The 16,477-nt window shown below is 31.6% G+C and overlaps 1 protein-coding gene across 13 annotated transcripts; it reads right to left on the bottom strand.

The window, feature by feature from the left end:
* Positions 1–10,628: 10,628 nt before the first annotated feature.
* Positions 10,629–15,869, bottom strand: LOC107886658 (uncharacterized). 13 transcript variants are annotated; one of them, XR_005915171.1, is made up of 7 exons: positions 15,609–15,869; positions 14,526–14,692; positions 13,525–13,558; positions 13,323–13,460; positions 12,140–12,346; positions 10,985–11,082; positions 10,629–10,850 (listed from the first exon to the last, which is right to left on the bottom strand). XR_005915171.1 is itself a non-coding variant. In XM_041096221.1 (4 exons), the coding sequence occupies exons 1-3, from the start codon at positions 13,578–13,580 to the stop codon at positions 12,161–12,163; spliced, it is 321 nt and encodes a 106-aa protein (XP_040952155.1). In that variant the 5' UTR covers positions 13,581–13,987; the 3' UTR covers positions 10,629–10,850; positions 10,985–12,160. The 13 variants fall into 13 exon arrangements, 1 of the variants encoding a protein (XP_040952155.1); XR_001680834.2 differs by having other exon boundaries at positions 13,382–13,460; positions 15,494–15,838; XR_001680836.2 differs by having other exon boundaries at positions 13,382–13,460; positions 15,602–15,835.
* Positions 15,870–16,477: the final 608 nt, after the last annotated feature.

Raw genomic sequence — 16,477 nt, 5'->3', positions numbered from 1 at the left:
TCGCACACTTAGTGCTACATAGTCAAACTCGCACACTTAGTGCCGCATGGTCAATTCGCACACTTAGTGCATCATATTCATTTCGCACACTTAGTGCAACATAGTCAAATCGCACCCTTAGTGCTGTACAATTTAATCCCGCGCACTTAGCGCCCATCTCATGGTCATAAATGGTTATCCCGCACGTTTAGTGCCGAGATCAACAACTCAGTACATCTTACCTCTTTTCATTCATTCAACAATTTCATCATCACATACGTACATGCATATATATATGTATATTTATTCATTCCAATCAGCATCAATACATACACATTATGACCATTTGATATACTACCCACTACATGCTTAATGACTTACCTCGTGTTGGGTAAGACGGTTCCAACTCGGCTACTCGATAACCTTTTCTTTGCCTTTGCTCGATTCACCTCCTTTAGCTCCTTGAGCTATATCAATAATTTAACTAGTTTAACCACCTTGCTAAATATTTACAATCCAATCTCACATGTATATGTATGTTAGTATATTCGGCCAATAATCTCATGCAACTACCAAAGCCGAATCAACTAAATATACTTATGTATATACACATATATCATCATCGAAATCACCTAAGCTTAGACATCGATTTTTTAATTTCAAGTAAGTTGCCGAATGCAACCTTACTAAATTCTCATGGATTCAATATACCATTACCATGAAATCAACAACCAAATTCATAGACAATTTAGGAAAATCACATTACAAATCTCATATTCAAGCAAAGACCATGGCCGAAATGCACATATGACCTCATAACAAAAATATTGAACCTTTGGTTGCCCAATTAGCTTAACATCCATCAAATTTTAAATCAAGAAACTCACCTCATCTATAATCAACCCTCAATGCCCTAAAGCATCAAAAACAACATCAAAGAAATACAACCATCCATGGCCGAATGTCATAGCCGAATTGTTTTAACCATGAGTAACATAACAAGCATAGATCGTGTTTATGGATATACCGTGGCCGATTCAAGCTAATCACCTCCAAAATCATCAACCATTTTCGTTGCATATAACATATATAAACATGAATAAGTTTCATATAATCTCTTAACACATTAATTTCTTTCATCAACAACCTTTTGTTTTCTTGATCCATCAAAACTTAAAGGTAAGAAAGAATCAAGTTCTTCTCACACATACCATAACCGAAAGCTCCATCCAACACTCTAGATTCGAAATTTTAGTATGGCTAGGTAAGAAAAACGTGATGATTAACCCAAACAACTATTATTTCAAAAGAAAATTTAACAAAATTTACTAACCTCCTCTTCATTCAAAAGGCCGAATGCCTTTGCTTCACCTTCTTCTCTTCTTTTCTTTCTTTAGGTTCGGCTATTGTGGTAAGGAAAAGGATGAACACTCCTCCTTCCTCCCTTATTTTATTCATCCTTTCTTTTCTTTTTAATTCATTTCTTTTATTTCCTACTCCACTTACCAATATTAAATAATAATCAACATAAACTTGGAGGAAGGGAACCATGCTTGGCCGGCCACCTATCAAGAATTGGGCACATTGACATGCAAACCCAAACTTTCTCACCTTGTTATTATTTAATCCTTATAATTCATCTATCATCTTTTCTAACTTCGTCAACTAGGTCCTTTTTGAATTAATTCACAATCCTAATGCTAATATTAAACATTTAATTTCTCATATATTCACTGTCACGCAACAATTTATGCAATTAAAACACGAAAATAAATTTTTGGCTCGGTAATGTGGTCTCGAAACCACATTCTGACCAGGGTCTAATTTGGGTTGTCACATATTTTTATATTTATTATTATTATATAGTAGTGTATATTTCTATTATATACATATATATATTTATATATAGTATTATTGTTTACTTTACTTTAATATTATTCTTATTATCATTATATCCAACCCAATAATAATTCTTTCATAAAAGTAATATTCCGTATTTGGTAATTCGAGACAATCGTGCCCTAACTTATTGGGTTTCGATTTTTCTCCTTTAACCTAAATAACGGAATACTCTTTTAAATCGCAGCATGAGTTTTGAAAAATGCTTATTCTCGGAGATACGAGGTGTTGTTCCCTAACTTACTGGGTATGGCATTTTGTTACCTCGAAATAAGATTTTTGCAAGTAAAGGCAATATTCGGTGTTTGGGAATTCAAGGAAACGTGCCCTAACTTACTGGGTTTCGATTTTCCTCGTTCACCTTAACTAACTGAATAACCTTTTGAAATACACGAATTTTTATATAAAAGGCAAGCTCGTTCTCGAAAATTCAAGATGTCGTGTCCTAACTTACTGGATGTGACATTTTATATTGTGAGACGAGAAGGTCCTTAACATTTGAGCATTTTCTTTACAAAGAGGGATCGTATTTTAAATTCTTTCAAGTTTTCAAATTTTCGACACTAAGACACTAATTAATCAACTAGGCACCAATTTTGGGCGTATCAAGGGTGCTAATCCTTCCTCGTGCGTAACCGACTCCCGAACTCATTTTCTGATTTTCATAGACCAAAAATTATCGTTTTAGTAAATCTTAACTTTTATTAAAATGATTAACTTAAGGTGATCCGATCACACCTAAAAAGATTGGTGGCGACTCCTGTTTTCATTTTTTTTTCTCCAAGTCGATACTCGTTTTTTCAAAAAAATGGTTACGACAAATATCATTTGCATTTTTAGAGGATTTGGAAGATACCGAGATTGAGATTTGTTGGGTTTTTATTTAATCTAGTTTGATATGATTTATATTTTTTGAGTTTTGATTTGGAGTTAATTTTGCACCCCATTCTAATTATATAAGATGGATTCTATAATAGTTTTTTGATTTAAAGTGGGAGATGTAATGCTCTGTTGTTGATTGCAATTTTTTTTCTTCTTTTTAAATTCAAGTGTCGAAGATTATGATTCAGAACTCTTTGAGAAGAGTAATTTGTTTGTGGTACCTATTGTAGATTATATACGAGAAATTCTTTGGTTAATGGTTACCATGTGTTGATGAAGTGCTTAGGATTGGTTCTGTAGTTTGGCCTTTCTGATGCTAATATATATTTCATATATGTATGCATATAAGAATGTATGCATGCATGTATGTATGCTTGTTTTCTATGTGTTATCTTTAATACGATTAAAAGCAAGCCACATGAATGTATTCTTGTCTTTTATGTGTTATCTTTCGTCTGACAAGTTATGGAATGCAAGCCACATGCTTTTGCTTTGCTTCTTCTTTAGATGCTTTAGTAATGAGATTTTTAACTTCATTATATGAATCTCATATATGTATGTATGTATGTATGCATGTATGCTTGTCTTTTATGTATTATCATTTAATCTTACAAATTATTGAATGCAAGCAACATTACTTTTGGATTGGTCTTTTTGAGCTTTAATAATGAGATTTCCCCTTGTATTATATCTGGTTCCACTTGCATTCATAGGTATAGATATCTACATTGCATGTTCGATATAAACGGGCTGAAACACGAATTTTTTTACTTCGAAGGTTAATCTGTTTCAAAGCGAAGGTTATTATGGAGGCGTGCGACTGCTTATGTTCTTTTAGTTAACTCTTTCATAAGCATAATAACATAAATCTCTCACCAGGAACTTCATCCTCTCGTATTGGGCTAATATACCTCGCTAGGTATATTATTTTTGTTATTTTTAAAATGAAAAGTTATTTCTTTTTCTTTTTTATGTTTTTATCATAATGATTTGATTTTAATAAAACAATTGTTTCCCGAAAAATATTAAAATATAAAATGTTTAAACAATTTGTTAGAGTTAATCGATTCACAAAAAATATTTTGTCTACTTATATTTTATTTTTAAATTACCTAATTAAATTAAATTGTATTTAAAGTATATAGTTTAAAGTTTAAAATATAATTAACCCTAAACTTGTAAATTTAATCTAATAATTAACCCAAAATAAATAATTAACCCTAAACTGATGAGGGTTGGTACGTTGTACTTCAAAACACCCCTATAGACTTGTTTGACATGGGAAATGAAAGTAGAGATGACATCGTCGAAAGATCAGAAACTTTGCCTTTTCCAGAACAAAACTTAAATGAAAATATCCCTAGTACTAGTACACAATTTCAATGGGTTCACCAGGATTTGGATGAAGATGTTTACGAATTATGATGTAGTAAGATTTTACGATTTTTTAATTATATGTAATATTATAATTTAAATTTTAGTCTTGTTAAATATTTCAACTATTTTATATGTACTATTATTGTTGTAATTAGTTACTAAAATTTCAATTATTTTATGTGAGAAAAAAAGTCTAGAAGAAGATTACGAGATCTAAGTATCATTCAGAATACTCCAAACTCGGAAGAAATAAATAGTGAAGGATAGACTGCTATTGGATCTTCGAATATTCCGGAAACACCTGGCGAGCTTGTAGAAATTCAAAGTAATGTTAAATTTAATCTACATGCGTGTTGACTTTTATTATTAATTTCGTTTTCAAATTTATATATTATAATATACCATTTTTCAGCTGAAAGCGGTGGGTCGCGCAGAACTCGAGGACATACGCTACTAAAAGATTTATACGAGTTAAATCCTATCGAACATGTCAAAGTATCTAGAAATAATCTTGGTCAGCCTGTTGGATCAGAAGCTCGACTTTTAGCAGGATATTTGGGAATTATAGCACGAAATATTAATATGTTGCCTGTCAACTACGAATCATGGCATCAAATGTCTGATAGCAACAAAAATCAAGCTCTCGATAATATTAAGGTAGCAAAACATTAATGTAATTTATTATACTTTGGTTTAAGTTTCATTTATATTTATTTTCTAAACTTGTGTTTTTTTTAGGAGAGATTTGCTTTAAAGGTCTCGGATGCTTATATCAAGAAGGCATTGGGAAAAAAATGGAGATACCATAAAAGCACTTTAAAAAAAGAATATTTTAAGAAAGATATAAGTCTCAAAGAGAAATTGTGAAATGTCCCGCCTGGAATGCTGAGGTACCAATGGAAAAATGCGGTTAACTTCTGGAATTCAAAGAAAAGAGAGGTATTACGTACTTCCAAACTCTTATAATTATTTCGGTTTATAGTATTGACTATATACGTAATAATAATTTCATAAAGTAGGACTGTGAGCGAGTTGGAACAAGCAGTAAGCAAAAACAAAAATTCACGCACAGAGCAGGGTCGAAAAGTTTTGCTTGTGTAGCTGAGGCCGAGGTATTTTGAATTTATTAATTGTCAAATATTAATTTTTTCTATTAAATAATATTTTTACTACCATATTGTAGGAATTCTTGTCTGGTAAAAAAGTTAGACGCCTTCAGCTTTTTGACATTACACATAGAAAGAAAGATGGATCTCCAATGACATCTGAAGCTGAAGAAATTATGGTATATTTACTTAATAAAATTTGATTTATTTTAAATATTTATAATGTTTAATCATAATGGTTTAATTATGATGGTATATTCATCGTTAGTAGTTTTAAATAATGTTAATTTATGTTGCATTTGTTTTTATTATATATTTCGTTTCTAACTCTTTGATTGATTTATTAGGATAAACTAAAGGATAAAAAGGCAGAGTATGAAGCAATTGCTTTGAGTGATAGTTCTTTTAATCTTGAGAACATTGATAACAGAATTATTACTAAAGTTTTGGGTCCTGAAAGGTATGGTCGGGTTCGATTTCAAGGATCTGGTGTTAACCCAACCCAATATTTTGGATCCAGCTCGCAGCAATACATGACTTCGGGGAGTCAAGCTCAAGCTGAAGTTCAGAGGTTAAGAGACCAGATGGCTCAGATGCAAGCGAGCACAGTTGAGCAAATTGCTCAACTTAAAGCGAAGGCCGCAGCGAGGGAAGCAGAGCAAAACAAAAAATACAACGAACTCCAGCTACAACTTCAGAATATGATGAAGATGTTTCAGCAGTCGCAGAATCCACCATCTTAGACATTTATTTTCTTATTGTAAGAATGTTTTAACAATATAACTTTTAACATTACTGTAAGAATATTTTTTTATTTCATATATTAATTTAGATAATATATCTTTTGTTGGATTTTTGAAATATCATTTAGATTTGCTGTTATTGGTTGGATTTGATATTACAGGAAGGGTTGTATATGAATGAAAATAGGATATTAGAAATCTGCTAAAATTGGTGGCGTTTTTGAGAAAAAACGCTGCTAAAGGTTATGTTCTTTAGCGGCGTTTGTATGAAAAACGCTGTAACGCCTCAATTTTCGCGAATTCTGTGAATGTTGGCATAAGTTTAATTATGTTAATAGGCCTCTAGAAGGCCCAAGCTTAAGATAGAACCCTGTAATTTTAGTTAATTTTTGTTCCATAAAAAAAAGGGAGTGAAATTATGAAATAGGACCTATGTAAAAATGTTTGAAAATGTTATAGGCTAATTTGTAGTGGCCAAATAAATAGTAGTGCAAATAGGAGGATTTGCATGTCAAATTCCCTACTTTTAATGTAGTGGCCAGCCAAGGTGATTGATAGTTGAAAATGTATGCATTTTAGCATTTTAATAGTTAATAGATGATGGGCAATAGCATTTTAATAGTTAATGGATGAAGGGCATGGTAAGCATTATGGGCATATTTTTATTGGAATTATGGCATGAGTATGGCACAAATATTAGTATATCATTTATGTGTCATAAAATGTTGAGTGATAAGAATAACAAAAGGAAGTAAAGGAAGGTTTTTGTTCATTCTTTGTTCTTCATAGCCGAATTTGAGAGAGAGCAAATAGGGGAGGAAACCCTTGAATATTCGGTCACTAGGAGGGGGAAAATTGAAGGTAAGTTCTTGGTACTTTGCTTCTATCTTGATGTTCATGAGTTCTTCTTGATTCTACCCTAACTCATAAAGCATATTTTAGTTTTTGGTTGTTATTTCATGTTCTTTTGATTAAAAATGGAAGATAGGTGAAGTTGAGCCAAACAAATGATCATACATGTGCCTTAGATGCTAAAGGAAAAAATCGGCTAACATGTTGTGCTTTAAAATGATGAAATGGAGATTATGCTTAAGTAAAAATCATAGATATGTGATGATTGATTGGTGATATACATGTTTAAATAACATGCATGCAAGATAGGTGTATGAAAGAGTGATTTGGTAATAAATCTACTTGGGACAGCAGCAGTAACGTGACTTTGAAAAATCACCATAAATTGTGGGAGATGAATTAAAAGCTGAATAAATTATGTAATTAAAGCTTAATGAGTCTAGTTTCAAATGAAATAAACGAAAACATATTTTAAATTCTGTACAATGAGAAATTTGATTTGTAATGAAGAGTGGTCAGATTAGTCAAACAGTGAAACATGGGAAACTTTAAGAAAAATCTGGTATTGATTAGCCATACCAAAAATTCTGAAAATTTTATGGATAAAAGATATATGAGTCTATTTTCAGGAAAAATTAACGGCACTTGATTTAAAGTTTCGTAGCTCCAGTTATAAATAATTTAATAACTGTTGCTCAGGAAGACAGCTTGCAGTGAAATTATGATTATGTGGTAAACATTGACAAAAATTTGTTAATGAGTTGCTTATTGATTTCTTATAAGCTTACTATGATCTGTAGGTGTGGTTGGTCGAATATTGTAAAGGGTTATTACGTAGTTTGTATTTGAATAGTTAGATTAACGTGTTAGTAATCCAATTGTAAGCGTTTCGTGTGTGGATCTCGTCAGCATATCGTCGCAAACAGGTGTTTAACTAACACCCTCTTAGTCTAGATCGGCAAAAATCGGTATTTTGTAGATTTGTGAGTGTGCAAATGCTCGTGAGATAAATCGATTAATGTTTTTGGTAAGTTGCAATGTTTGGACTGCAAAGTGCATGATTTCTGTGCCCTCGATATTTTTGGGCTTAATGGGCCAAAATTGGAATGATGGGTCAACGAGCCCAATTCGGTAAGAACCCTCGGTAGTGATTCTGTTAGTACGTGAAAGGTAAGAATATGCATGAAAAACCCTAAAATAGATAAATTACTGAAATACCTTTAAAAGTGGAAAATTTACAGTTTTACCCCTAAGAGAAATTACCGAAATACCCCTAGGGTTAAATTGACCTAAATGCATGTTTGACTGTTGTTATTTACTACATGCCATGTTGTTCTTATCTAATGCATGGGACTGGGATATTAATGGAGGAAGTACTGAAAGTGGCTTGTCCACGTACTGGAGGCTTTGCCTCAATTTACTGTTAACTGAGCAGCAAGGCTACAACTTTGGAGTGTTGGGCTAGGTGGGTTGAGCTATTCCCCACATGGAGTGTATGGCTGGTACGGGTGAAGTGTAGTGGTTGGTAGGTTGAGTAGTCTCCCCAAATGGGCTTGCATATGTTTACTGATGTTGCATGTATTTTGAAATAGGCCTATGGGCCATACTGTTATCTGAATAAGGGGCTAAGGCCCAGTTTATTATAATCTGAAAAGAGCTCTGGCCCAGTACCACTGTTACTTGAATGGGCTTAGGCCCAATGGGCTTGAGCTGACTTGGGCTTTGAATGGATTTTCCTTACACACTGAGTTTCCCCAAATTCACCCCTTCTTTAACCTTGCAGGTGAGCGTTGATGTGGGTGACTTGGAGCCGGAGGGGATTCAGAGTGGCCATGGTGAATACTTTTTGTTTGAAAAAAAAGACTGGTTTTCTTAAGTTATTTTTAATTGCTATTTAATTTTTAGGTTGTAATAAGGTCATTTTAACTTTATTTTCTTATTTGATTTTTCTGGGATTATATTATTAAAAACAACTTTAAATTGATGGATACTAATTCAAATGGGCTAGACTTAGGGCATTATTTCAAAACGATACTTATTTTTTTTTAAATAACACGACGTCACGAATATTCGATTTACCAAAGAAATTTCAACTTGTTATAACCAAGTGTGGCAATAGATGTGGACATGTCTAGGATTGAATCCAATCGGAGAGCTTGGTATTTAAGCAGCCTTCATGGCTCACCTCCTCTATTATGGATACCTACCTGGTGCCCAACTTACATTCACTTGGTTAGTTTGACAAAAGTCGGCTTTTTGAAACACTAAAAAGGGAACACGAATTTTTAACTTCAAAATGGTACGTCGGATTCGGCCTTAACGTCTGGGCCGAGTTTGGGGTGCTACAAGCGTTGCTAAAGGTCACGTTCTTTAGCGACATTTTTGAGAAAAGTGTTGCTAAAGGTTATGTTCTTTAGTGGTGTTTGTATGAAAAGCGCCGCTAAATGTTATGTTCTTTAGTGGTATTTGTATGAAAAGCGACGCTAAAGGTCACATTCTTTAGCGGCGTTTTTGAGAAAATCGCCGCTAAATGACACATTCTTTAGCGGCATTTGTGTGAAAAGCACCACTAAAGGTCACGTTCTTTAGCGACATTTTTGAGAAAAGTGCCGCTAAAGACGCTAAAGGACACATTCTTTAACGGCGTTTGTGTGAAAAGCGCAGCTAAAGGTCACGTTCTTTAGCGGCGCTTTCTAAAAAACGCTGCTAAAAGTTATGTTTTTTACATACACTCTACAAATTTTAGCAGCGTTTTTTGTAGCGCTTGTAAAAGCATCGCAAATAGTTTTAGCGGCCTTATAAGCGCCGCTAAAAACCTGTTTTTGTTGTAGTGTCTTTTGTGTTACTTGTACCATTCCCAACCTATGTTTACGAATTAATAGACATGCTAAAAGCTTCATTGGCCTGTTTAATATACACATCTGCTTCTTTAACAACTGCAATCGAGTTTGGTCTAATATTCTCATAAATGATTTTTTTTTGTGAGTCCAAATCCTCCAAAGATATATTATCAAATCTCTAAAGTATTACCTATTGGTTTTGTTCTCTAATCTATCTATATTAATGCTATGAACAACCCAATCTTTTATCGGTTGCAAAGGATCACTCTAGGTACGAAAACCTTATTTAGATCCAAACTAAACTGCTCTAACCAACAAACACTCCCCCCCCCCCAAAAAAGGTGCTTTTAATATTTATCCTATATCATTAAAATAAATTGTTTAACACCCCATCTTTTTTTTTCATTTTTCTTTTTATCCTTTATTTAAATAATGAAATAATTTTTTTCAAAACTCTAAATTCAAATAAAGTATAGATGTGATTGTTTTACTCTTTAGTTTTTTTTTCTTTTTTGCTACTTTACAAAATCACTACAAGAAAATAGACTTTTAGCGGCGCTTTTTGTAGCGTTTAGCGGCATTTTTAAGCGTCGCTAAAACTATTTGCGGCATTTTCACAAGAGCACAAAAAAAACACCGCTATAGAAAACGCCACAAATTTTTACGACGTTTATCTCGAAAAATGCCGCTAATTTTGGCAAATTTAATATGCACATTTTTTCAAAATATTTAATTTAAATAATATTTATTTCTATGATAAATATTATATTATGTTTAATTTTTAAAATTTGAACTTTAAATTATATACTTCTAAGGATAAATAAAAAATATTAATTAAATTAAATTTTCTATTAAAATTTAAACTTCAAAACTAAATATAAAAATTAATGAATTTAAATTAACGAAACAAGAACATTGATCAAGTTAAAAAAAAAAAGACAATGAAGAAATTAAGGGTCAAACATTAGCTTCAATAATTGTTCAAAATATAAGACAGCTACATTCAAATAGAAACTAAATAACAACTAAAGCATCCAATGGAACATAATTTCACTCTTCATCACTAAATGTTTCCTCATAAACATAGCTTCATCCAAAACAAAACTTCATACCATTACAATTTACCTTTTAAGCAGAAGCCGCAACCTTCTTTCTTGGTGCTGCTTCAGTACCTATACATCACCCCCAATAAAAAATGAGAACATTTTGAAAGAAAAAAAAAACCAAAATTTCTTACAAGAACAGAAATACGCAATGGAACTAAAATCAGAAAGCAATGAGCCTAAGGACATTAGCATTTTCCTACCTTCCCTGAAACCTGTCTTGAACCTGTAAGGAACGTGGTGAAAATACCTCTATACACCGATGATGGAGATGTTAGCCTCATCTAATTGAAACCAATAGCTAGAAACACAAATAATCACACAAGTTAAAAAACCCAAAATAAGTACTGAAACAATTCAATTTGCAACATTTAAGCACTTCAATTTACAGCATTCAAACACTTCAATTTACAGCGTTCAAACACTTCAATTTGCAGCACTTTAACACTTCAATTTACAGCATTTAAACACTTCAATTTGTAGCACTTTAACATCTCAATTAACAACACTTATATACCTCAATTACAACGATATAATTTGATGAGTAACAAAAAGTAACTTTTCATTTTAAAAAGCTTTTAAATCATTTTTTTTGGAAAAAAAGAATAGTAATTTGATTTTTATATTAAAATAAATTTAAATAATGATCAATATTATTATATTGATAAAAATATATTTATAAGTTTTAAAAATATTTAAAAATTATAAATATTAAAATCAAACATTATTAATACCAAAAATTAATTAGTATTAAATATATACTTTTAGTCAAGAAGACAATATTTAATCATATAATAAATTAATATTTTTTAGTCAAAATATTGAAAAATCATGTTAATATTTAAATAGCAAAATTACATTGAAATGGTGCAACTAATTGATTGCAAAAAAAAAAATGCACAAGTTCAAAATGTACAGTAATAAACTTGAAAATTTATAAACTAAGATGAACATTTATTAAGAGTTATATAAATAATTATAAAAAATTATAAAAAATTGTATATAATTTTTCAACTGATAAAGTATAATATAATTATAACATAAAAATTTGATACAACCATAATGGTTAACCAATCAATCACCATTTTGTAAAAAAATAGAAGAAACATGTGCTTGATAAGATAAAAGTATAATTTTTTTAACAGATTATAATATAATTATACTATATAAACACCAACTTCAAAAGTCTCACATTTACGATTTTAATTGCATTTTTGTAAGGTGTTCAAGTATTGAAACATGCATTGCTAGAAGAGGCAAGCATTGGAGGCAGAGCAGGTATGCTGCTGCACTATCTAAGAAGAAAGGAGAAAGTCATGGTCATCGCAATTACCACAATGGAGGACCCAAAGCCTTACCTAAGTCAATGTGGATTGAAGCTAAGCAAATTGGATGGCAGAAAACTGGAGAAGCGGCAGAGGGATGCCGACGGAGATGTAGCAGAGGGATGCCGACGGAGATGTAGCAGAGGGATGCCAACGGAGATGTAGCAGAAGGCTGCCGACGACGATGCGGAGGACTACCGAAGGCGGTGCAGCAGACGTAAACCCAGAATTCTTGACCAACTGTCAACATTAACAAATATATATGAGTTCCAGATCAAATAAACATCCCAAGATTTATGCATATTGATATATATATACACATTACAATCACGAGGACCAAATCATCAATTACACCATAAGGCAAGTTTCAAGTAGGCATGAAACTGACATATTTACAAAGTATATTGAGTCTTTAATATGTGCCATTAGAGTCACTGATCATAAATAAGTTAGTTTCATACTCATAAAAAAAAAAATCAAAAAATGTTGAACCTAAAGTACTGCAAATAAGGTCCCAAAAATGACAATAAAACATCAAAAAATGTTGAACCTAAAGTAGTGTTTTTAATGTGGAACAAACATATAAGTGTCTACATATCAACCATTTAATATAACTGGTCTTGCATTATAAATTCTGCAAACTCTTTGCTTTACATTTAAAGGAATAATCACTGCAACATCTGGTCTCCAACAATATATTCAATCTCCATACAACCCATCCAAACCTCCAAAAAACCAAATTTACATGCATATACAATCTCATAGTGCATTGCATATAATTTGATATCAACAACAGATTCGGACAGCTGAACTTAATGAAGAAAATCAGCTCAAATGACAGTGCATTGGATAGTAAATTTGACACTTTACTCTCAATTAATTTAGTAGCATAACATATGTTACAATTACAGTATGACTTATTCAACTTTAAAACAGGGGCCAAGTTTAACATTTAACCACTAATATTTTATTTTCCTTTAACACCAAAGCAGCAGACCGGTTATACAAGTCGCATGCTGAAACAAAATACATTCAGCAGTCAACTTGTGCATATACTTCTCACATTTACATCTCTTCTAACAGCAACATTTCGGTAAAATAAAAATAAAAATCAGCATGTATTTTTAACTCCTAAATTCATAATTTTAACAGTCCATTTGCCGAACCACACCGCATGAAATACTTATATTTCAAACATAATAATTTTACACGTTACCTTTGAAGAACTTACTAAAATTTCTCCAAGTAAGTTCTAACTCTGGAAGAAAAACACACCTGGAACTCTGCATTACGATCCTCAACCAATGATGGAAGCTGAGAAAGGCAAATTTCAGCAGCCATGTCCCATGTATCCCTGGAATGTGCAGAAGAAAATTTTAAAATAAACAACTGAGAGAAAAACAAAAAAAAGAACCTACCTCGTGCTATTGCATCCTCTTTCCTTCTCAACTCCTGCAAAATATAAAGTTAACATTCAGTTACTACAAGGACAAATTAATCTAAGAGCAAAATGAATAGCAAAACCACCTTACATACAACACAGTTACATATTGCATCCGAACATATAAGAATCAAGTCATTGCATAATTTTAGTATTTTCATAATAAAAAGACTACAAAACATAAAGATATTTTACAAGCATTCAGACAGAAAAACTAAACTGAAATATGAATAGGAAATTCAGATTCAAAAACTATGGTTTTGATTTTTTTGTGCCAAGATAGCAATATTTAAATTGCTTCAGAAATCTGTATAATTTGTAACTGCAATGCGAAAGGAACAACTTATCACAATTGATATCGAATACTGCAAAAATAAATCGGAAGCACCACACTTATTATTCAAGGGCCAGCCTCACTCGAGTGTAAACAGCCAACAACAAATTACATGTTCACGCTTATTCAGTTCGGCCTCTTTTGCTTTAAGTTCCTTCTCTCTTGCTTTTAGATCCTAGATTTGCACAGCTTAAGACACCCAAAAAATACCAACTTAGTTATAACATATTATGTGTGTCTGTGTGCTGTGGGAAAGCAATTAAGTTTAATTACACATTTTTTCATCTATCAATTCAAGTTGAAAAATAGATAATCATGTTCCCAAACCTTAACAATCAAATGCTGACAAATTAACCAATGTTCTCTTCAAAAAAAGGGTTAATTACACATTTGGTATTAAATAGAGACATTTGCTTTCTCTAAACATCTTTAATAATGTGATAACCACTGCTGTTAGGTGATAGTTTACAGTTTAGTGTTTGAATCAACTTAGATGGGTCTAACATCTAATATTTCAAGCTTCACAACTCAAAAAAATATAGCATTAACAACGGCAGAATATTTAAAATAATGAATGCAAGAAAGCGGCAGGAGCTATATGATTTAAATGTCTAGATGCTACAATGATATGTGTCAAGGATTACATTCGCAGTCAAGAACAGATCTCATTCATCACAAATACATGTTCAAGAGTGAAGAACCATCTCTGCTTAAATGAGTGGAAGTCATTGCCTCCAGATGTCTTGTAGACATCCAACCAGTGTTTATACAACTTTTGCTTGAGACCATAATTGGAACTCAAGTCATCATCCTGCAAAAATTAGAATTGAAATAATTAAAAATTAGGGAAATCAAATTCTTTATTGATACAACATGCTTTAAGATGCACTTGAAAAAAGGAAAAATATATATATATTCTACTATTAGGGGTCAACTTTGACCCAGAACATTGCTTCAGGTAGATAAAACATCCTAACTATAATACTACTGAACCATAATCAGGTTGTAACGAAGTCATGTTTAAACCATAATCAGGTTGTAATGACAACTTCAGGTTCACAACAATACTACTGAACTATAAGTTGATAACAAATGTACAAAAGTGGGAAAGCTCAGCCGCATTACACATCAAAGATCAATAGACATGAATAAATGCAAAAACAATGGTGAAACGACTATCCATCCTCTCTTCCAACAAACAATACCCCGCACTGTCAACACAAGAATACACCACACAAAGTGTCATAAATCATAACCTTACAAGCTCAAAATAACATCATCTGATTTTCGAGAGAAAAGAAACAGACTCAAAAGAACCAGAAAACCCATCCTGATTTCAAATATCTAAAAACAAAAACCTTGAAATTATTCGAGATACGAAAACCAAACCTAATAAAATTAATTGGAAATAAGGTATTTTATTTAAAACATCGTACGTAGAAGCATATTAATCGTCAATCAAATCTCAAAACCCTAAAAATTTTCATTTTAACAAAATATCCTCGGCCAGAATCGAAATAAACGAATAAAGAGAAGAAGTAGATAGATTCAACATAAGATAAGGGGGAAAACCAAGAAATCATAAGGGAGGATAAGGAATTGAGAAATGTACCACTAAAAAGCGTGAGAGTGATGAAATTTTGGGAAGTAATCAAAGCAATTTGACAGGAGGAGGATAAACAATAAACCCTAAGTCGAAGAGATGAGAGCTTAGGCTTACCTCTTACCTATTAAAAACAAAAATGAGAGACTAATAGAGTTTTTCGGGTATAAAATAGAAGAACAGGTTGAGAAAGGCTGAGAAAGAAAAGGGAATTGGGAAAGAAAAGGGAATCGGGGGAGAGAAATAGAAGTACAGGCTGAGAATGGCTGAGAAAGAAATTGGAATCGGGAAAGAAGGGAATTGGGGGGGAGAGAAATAAAATGACATGGTTTCAATCAAAACTAAAATTTAGCCGCGTATTATATCAAAACGGCGCGTTTTATTTAAAATAAATTGCTTGCCTTTTGCAGAGTTTTATTTCATAAACGCCCCTAATATTTGATTTTTTATAATTTTTATATTGAATTATTATATATTTTATATTGATTTTAAATAAATATTTTTTAAAAATTTAAATAATATTTAAAATAATTAGATAAAATTTGAATTTTTTATATATTTTTATATATTAAATTGTTTAGATTAAATATTTTTAAATATAAAAGCATTAATTGATTACATAAAATTTCATCATTTAACAAATTTCAAGTTAAATCCTAAATATATATAAAGTTTATCTATTATCTCTTAAATAAATTAATCTATAATCATAATTTTAATATTTTAAATTTAATATTATCTCTTTTACGAATATATAAGAAATTATTTAATATATAAATTAAAAAACACTAATTAATCTAAACCTAAACCCTTAACTTTTATCCTCTAAACCCTAAATCATACAACATAACCCATAAACCCATAACCCTTAACACATAAACTTTAAACTCCAACCCTTCAATCATAATCCATAAACCCATAATCCATAATCCATAAACCTTAAAATAGTAACTCTTAAACCTTAAACCCTAAATCATATACTCTAAGCCATAA

Source organism: Gossypium hirsutum, chromosome A03 (assembly GCF_007990345.1).
Source record: "Gossypium hirsutum isolate 1008001.06 chromosome A03, Gossypium_hirsutum_v2.1, whole genome shotgun sequence".
NCBI classification, from domain to species: Eukaryota; Viridiplantae; Streptophyta; class Magnoliopsida; order Malvales; family Malvaceae; genus Gossypium; species Gossypium hirsutum.
This window is presented reverse-complemented; position numbering and strand designations above follow the sequence as displayed.

Bases quoted from the DNA above. Each gene is read 5' to 3' on its own strand.
- LOC107886658 (XM_041096221.1), bottom strand. From the start codon at position 13,580: ATGTTAACTTTATATTTTGCAGGAGTTGAGAAGGAAAGAGGATGCAAT. The intron at 13,461-13,524 runs GTAGGTTCTTTT...TGCACATTCCAG, and splicing joins AGAGGATGCAATAGCACGAG to GGATACATGGGACATGGCTG. The intron at 12,347-13,381 runs GTGTGTTTTTCT...TAATGTTGACAG, and splicing joins ATCGTAATGCAGAGTTCCAG to TTGGTCAAGAATTCTGGGTT.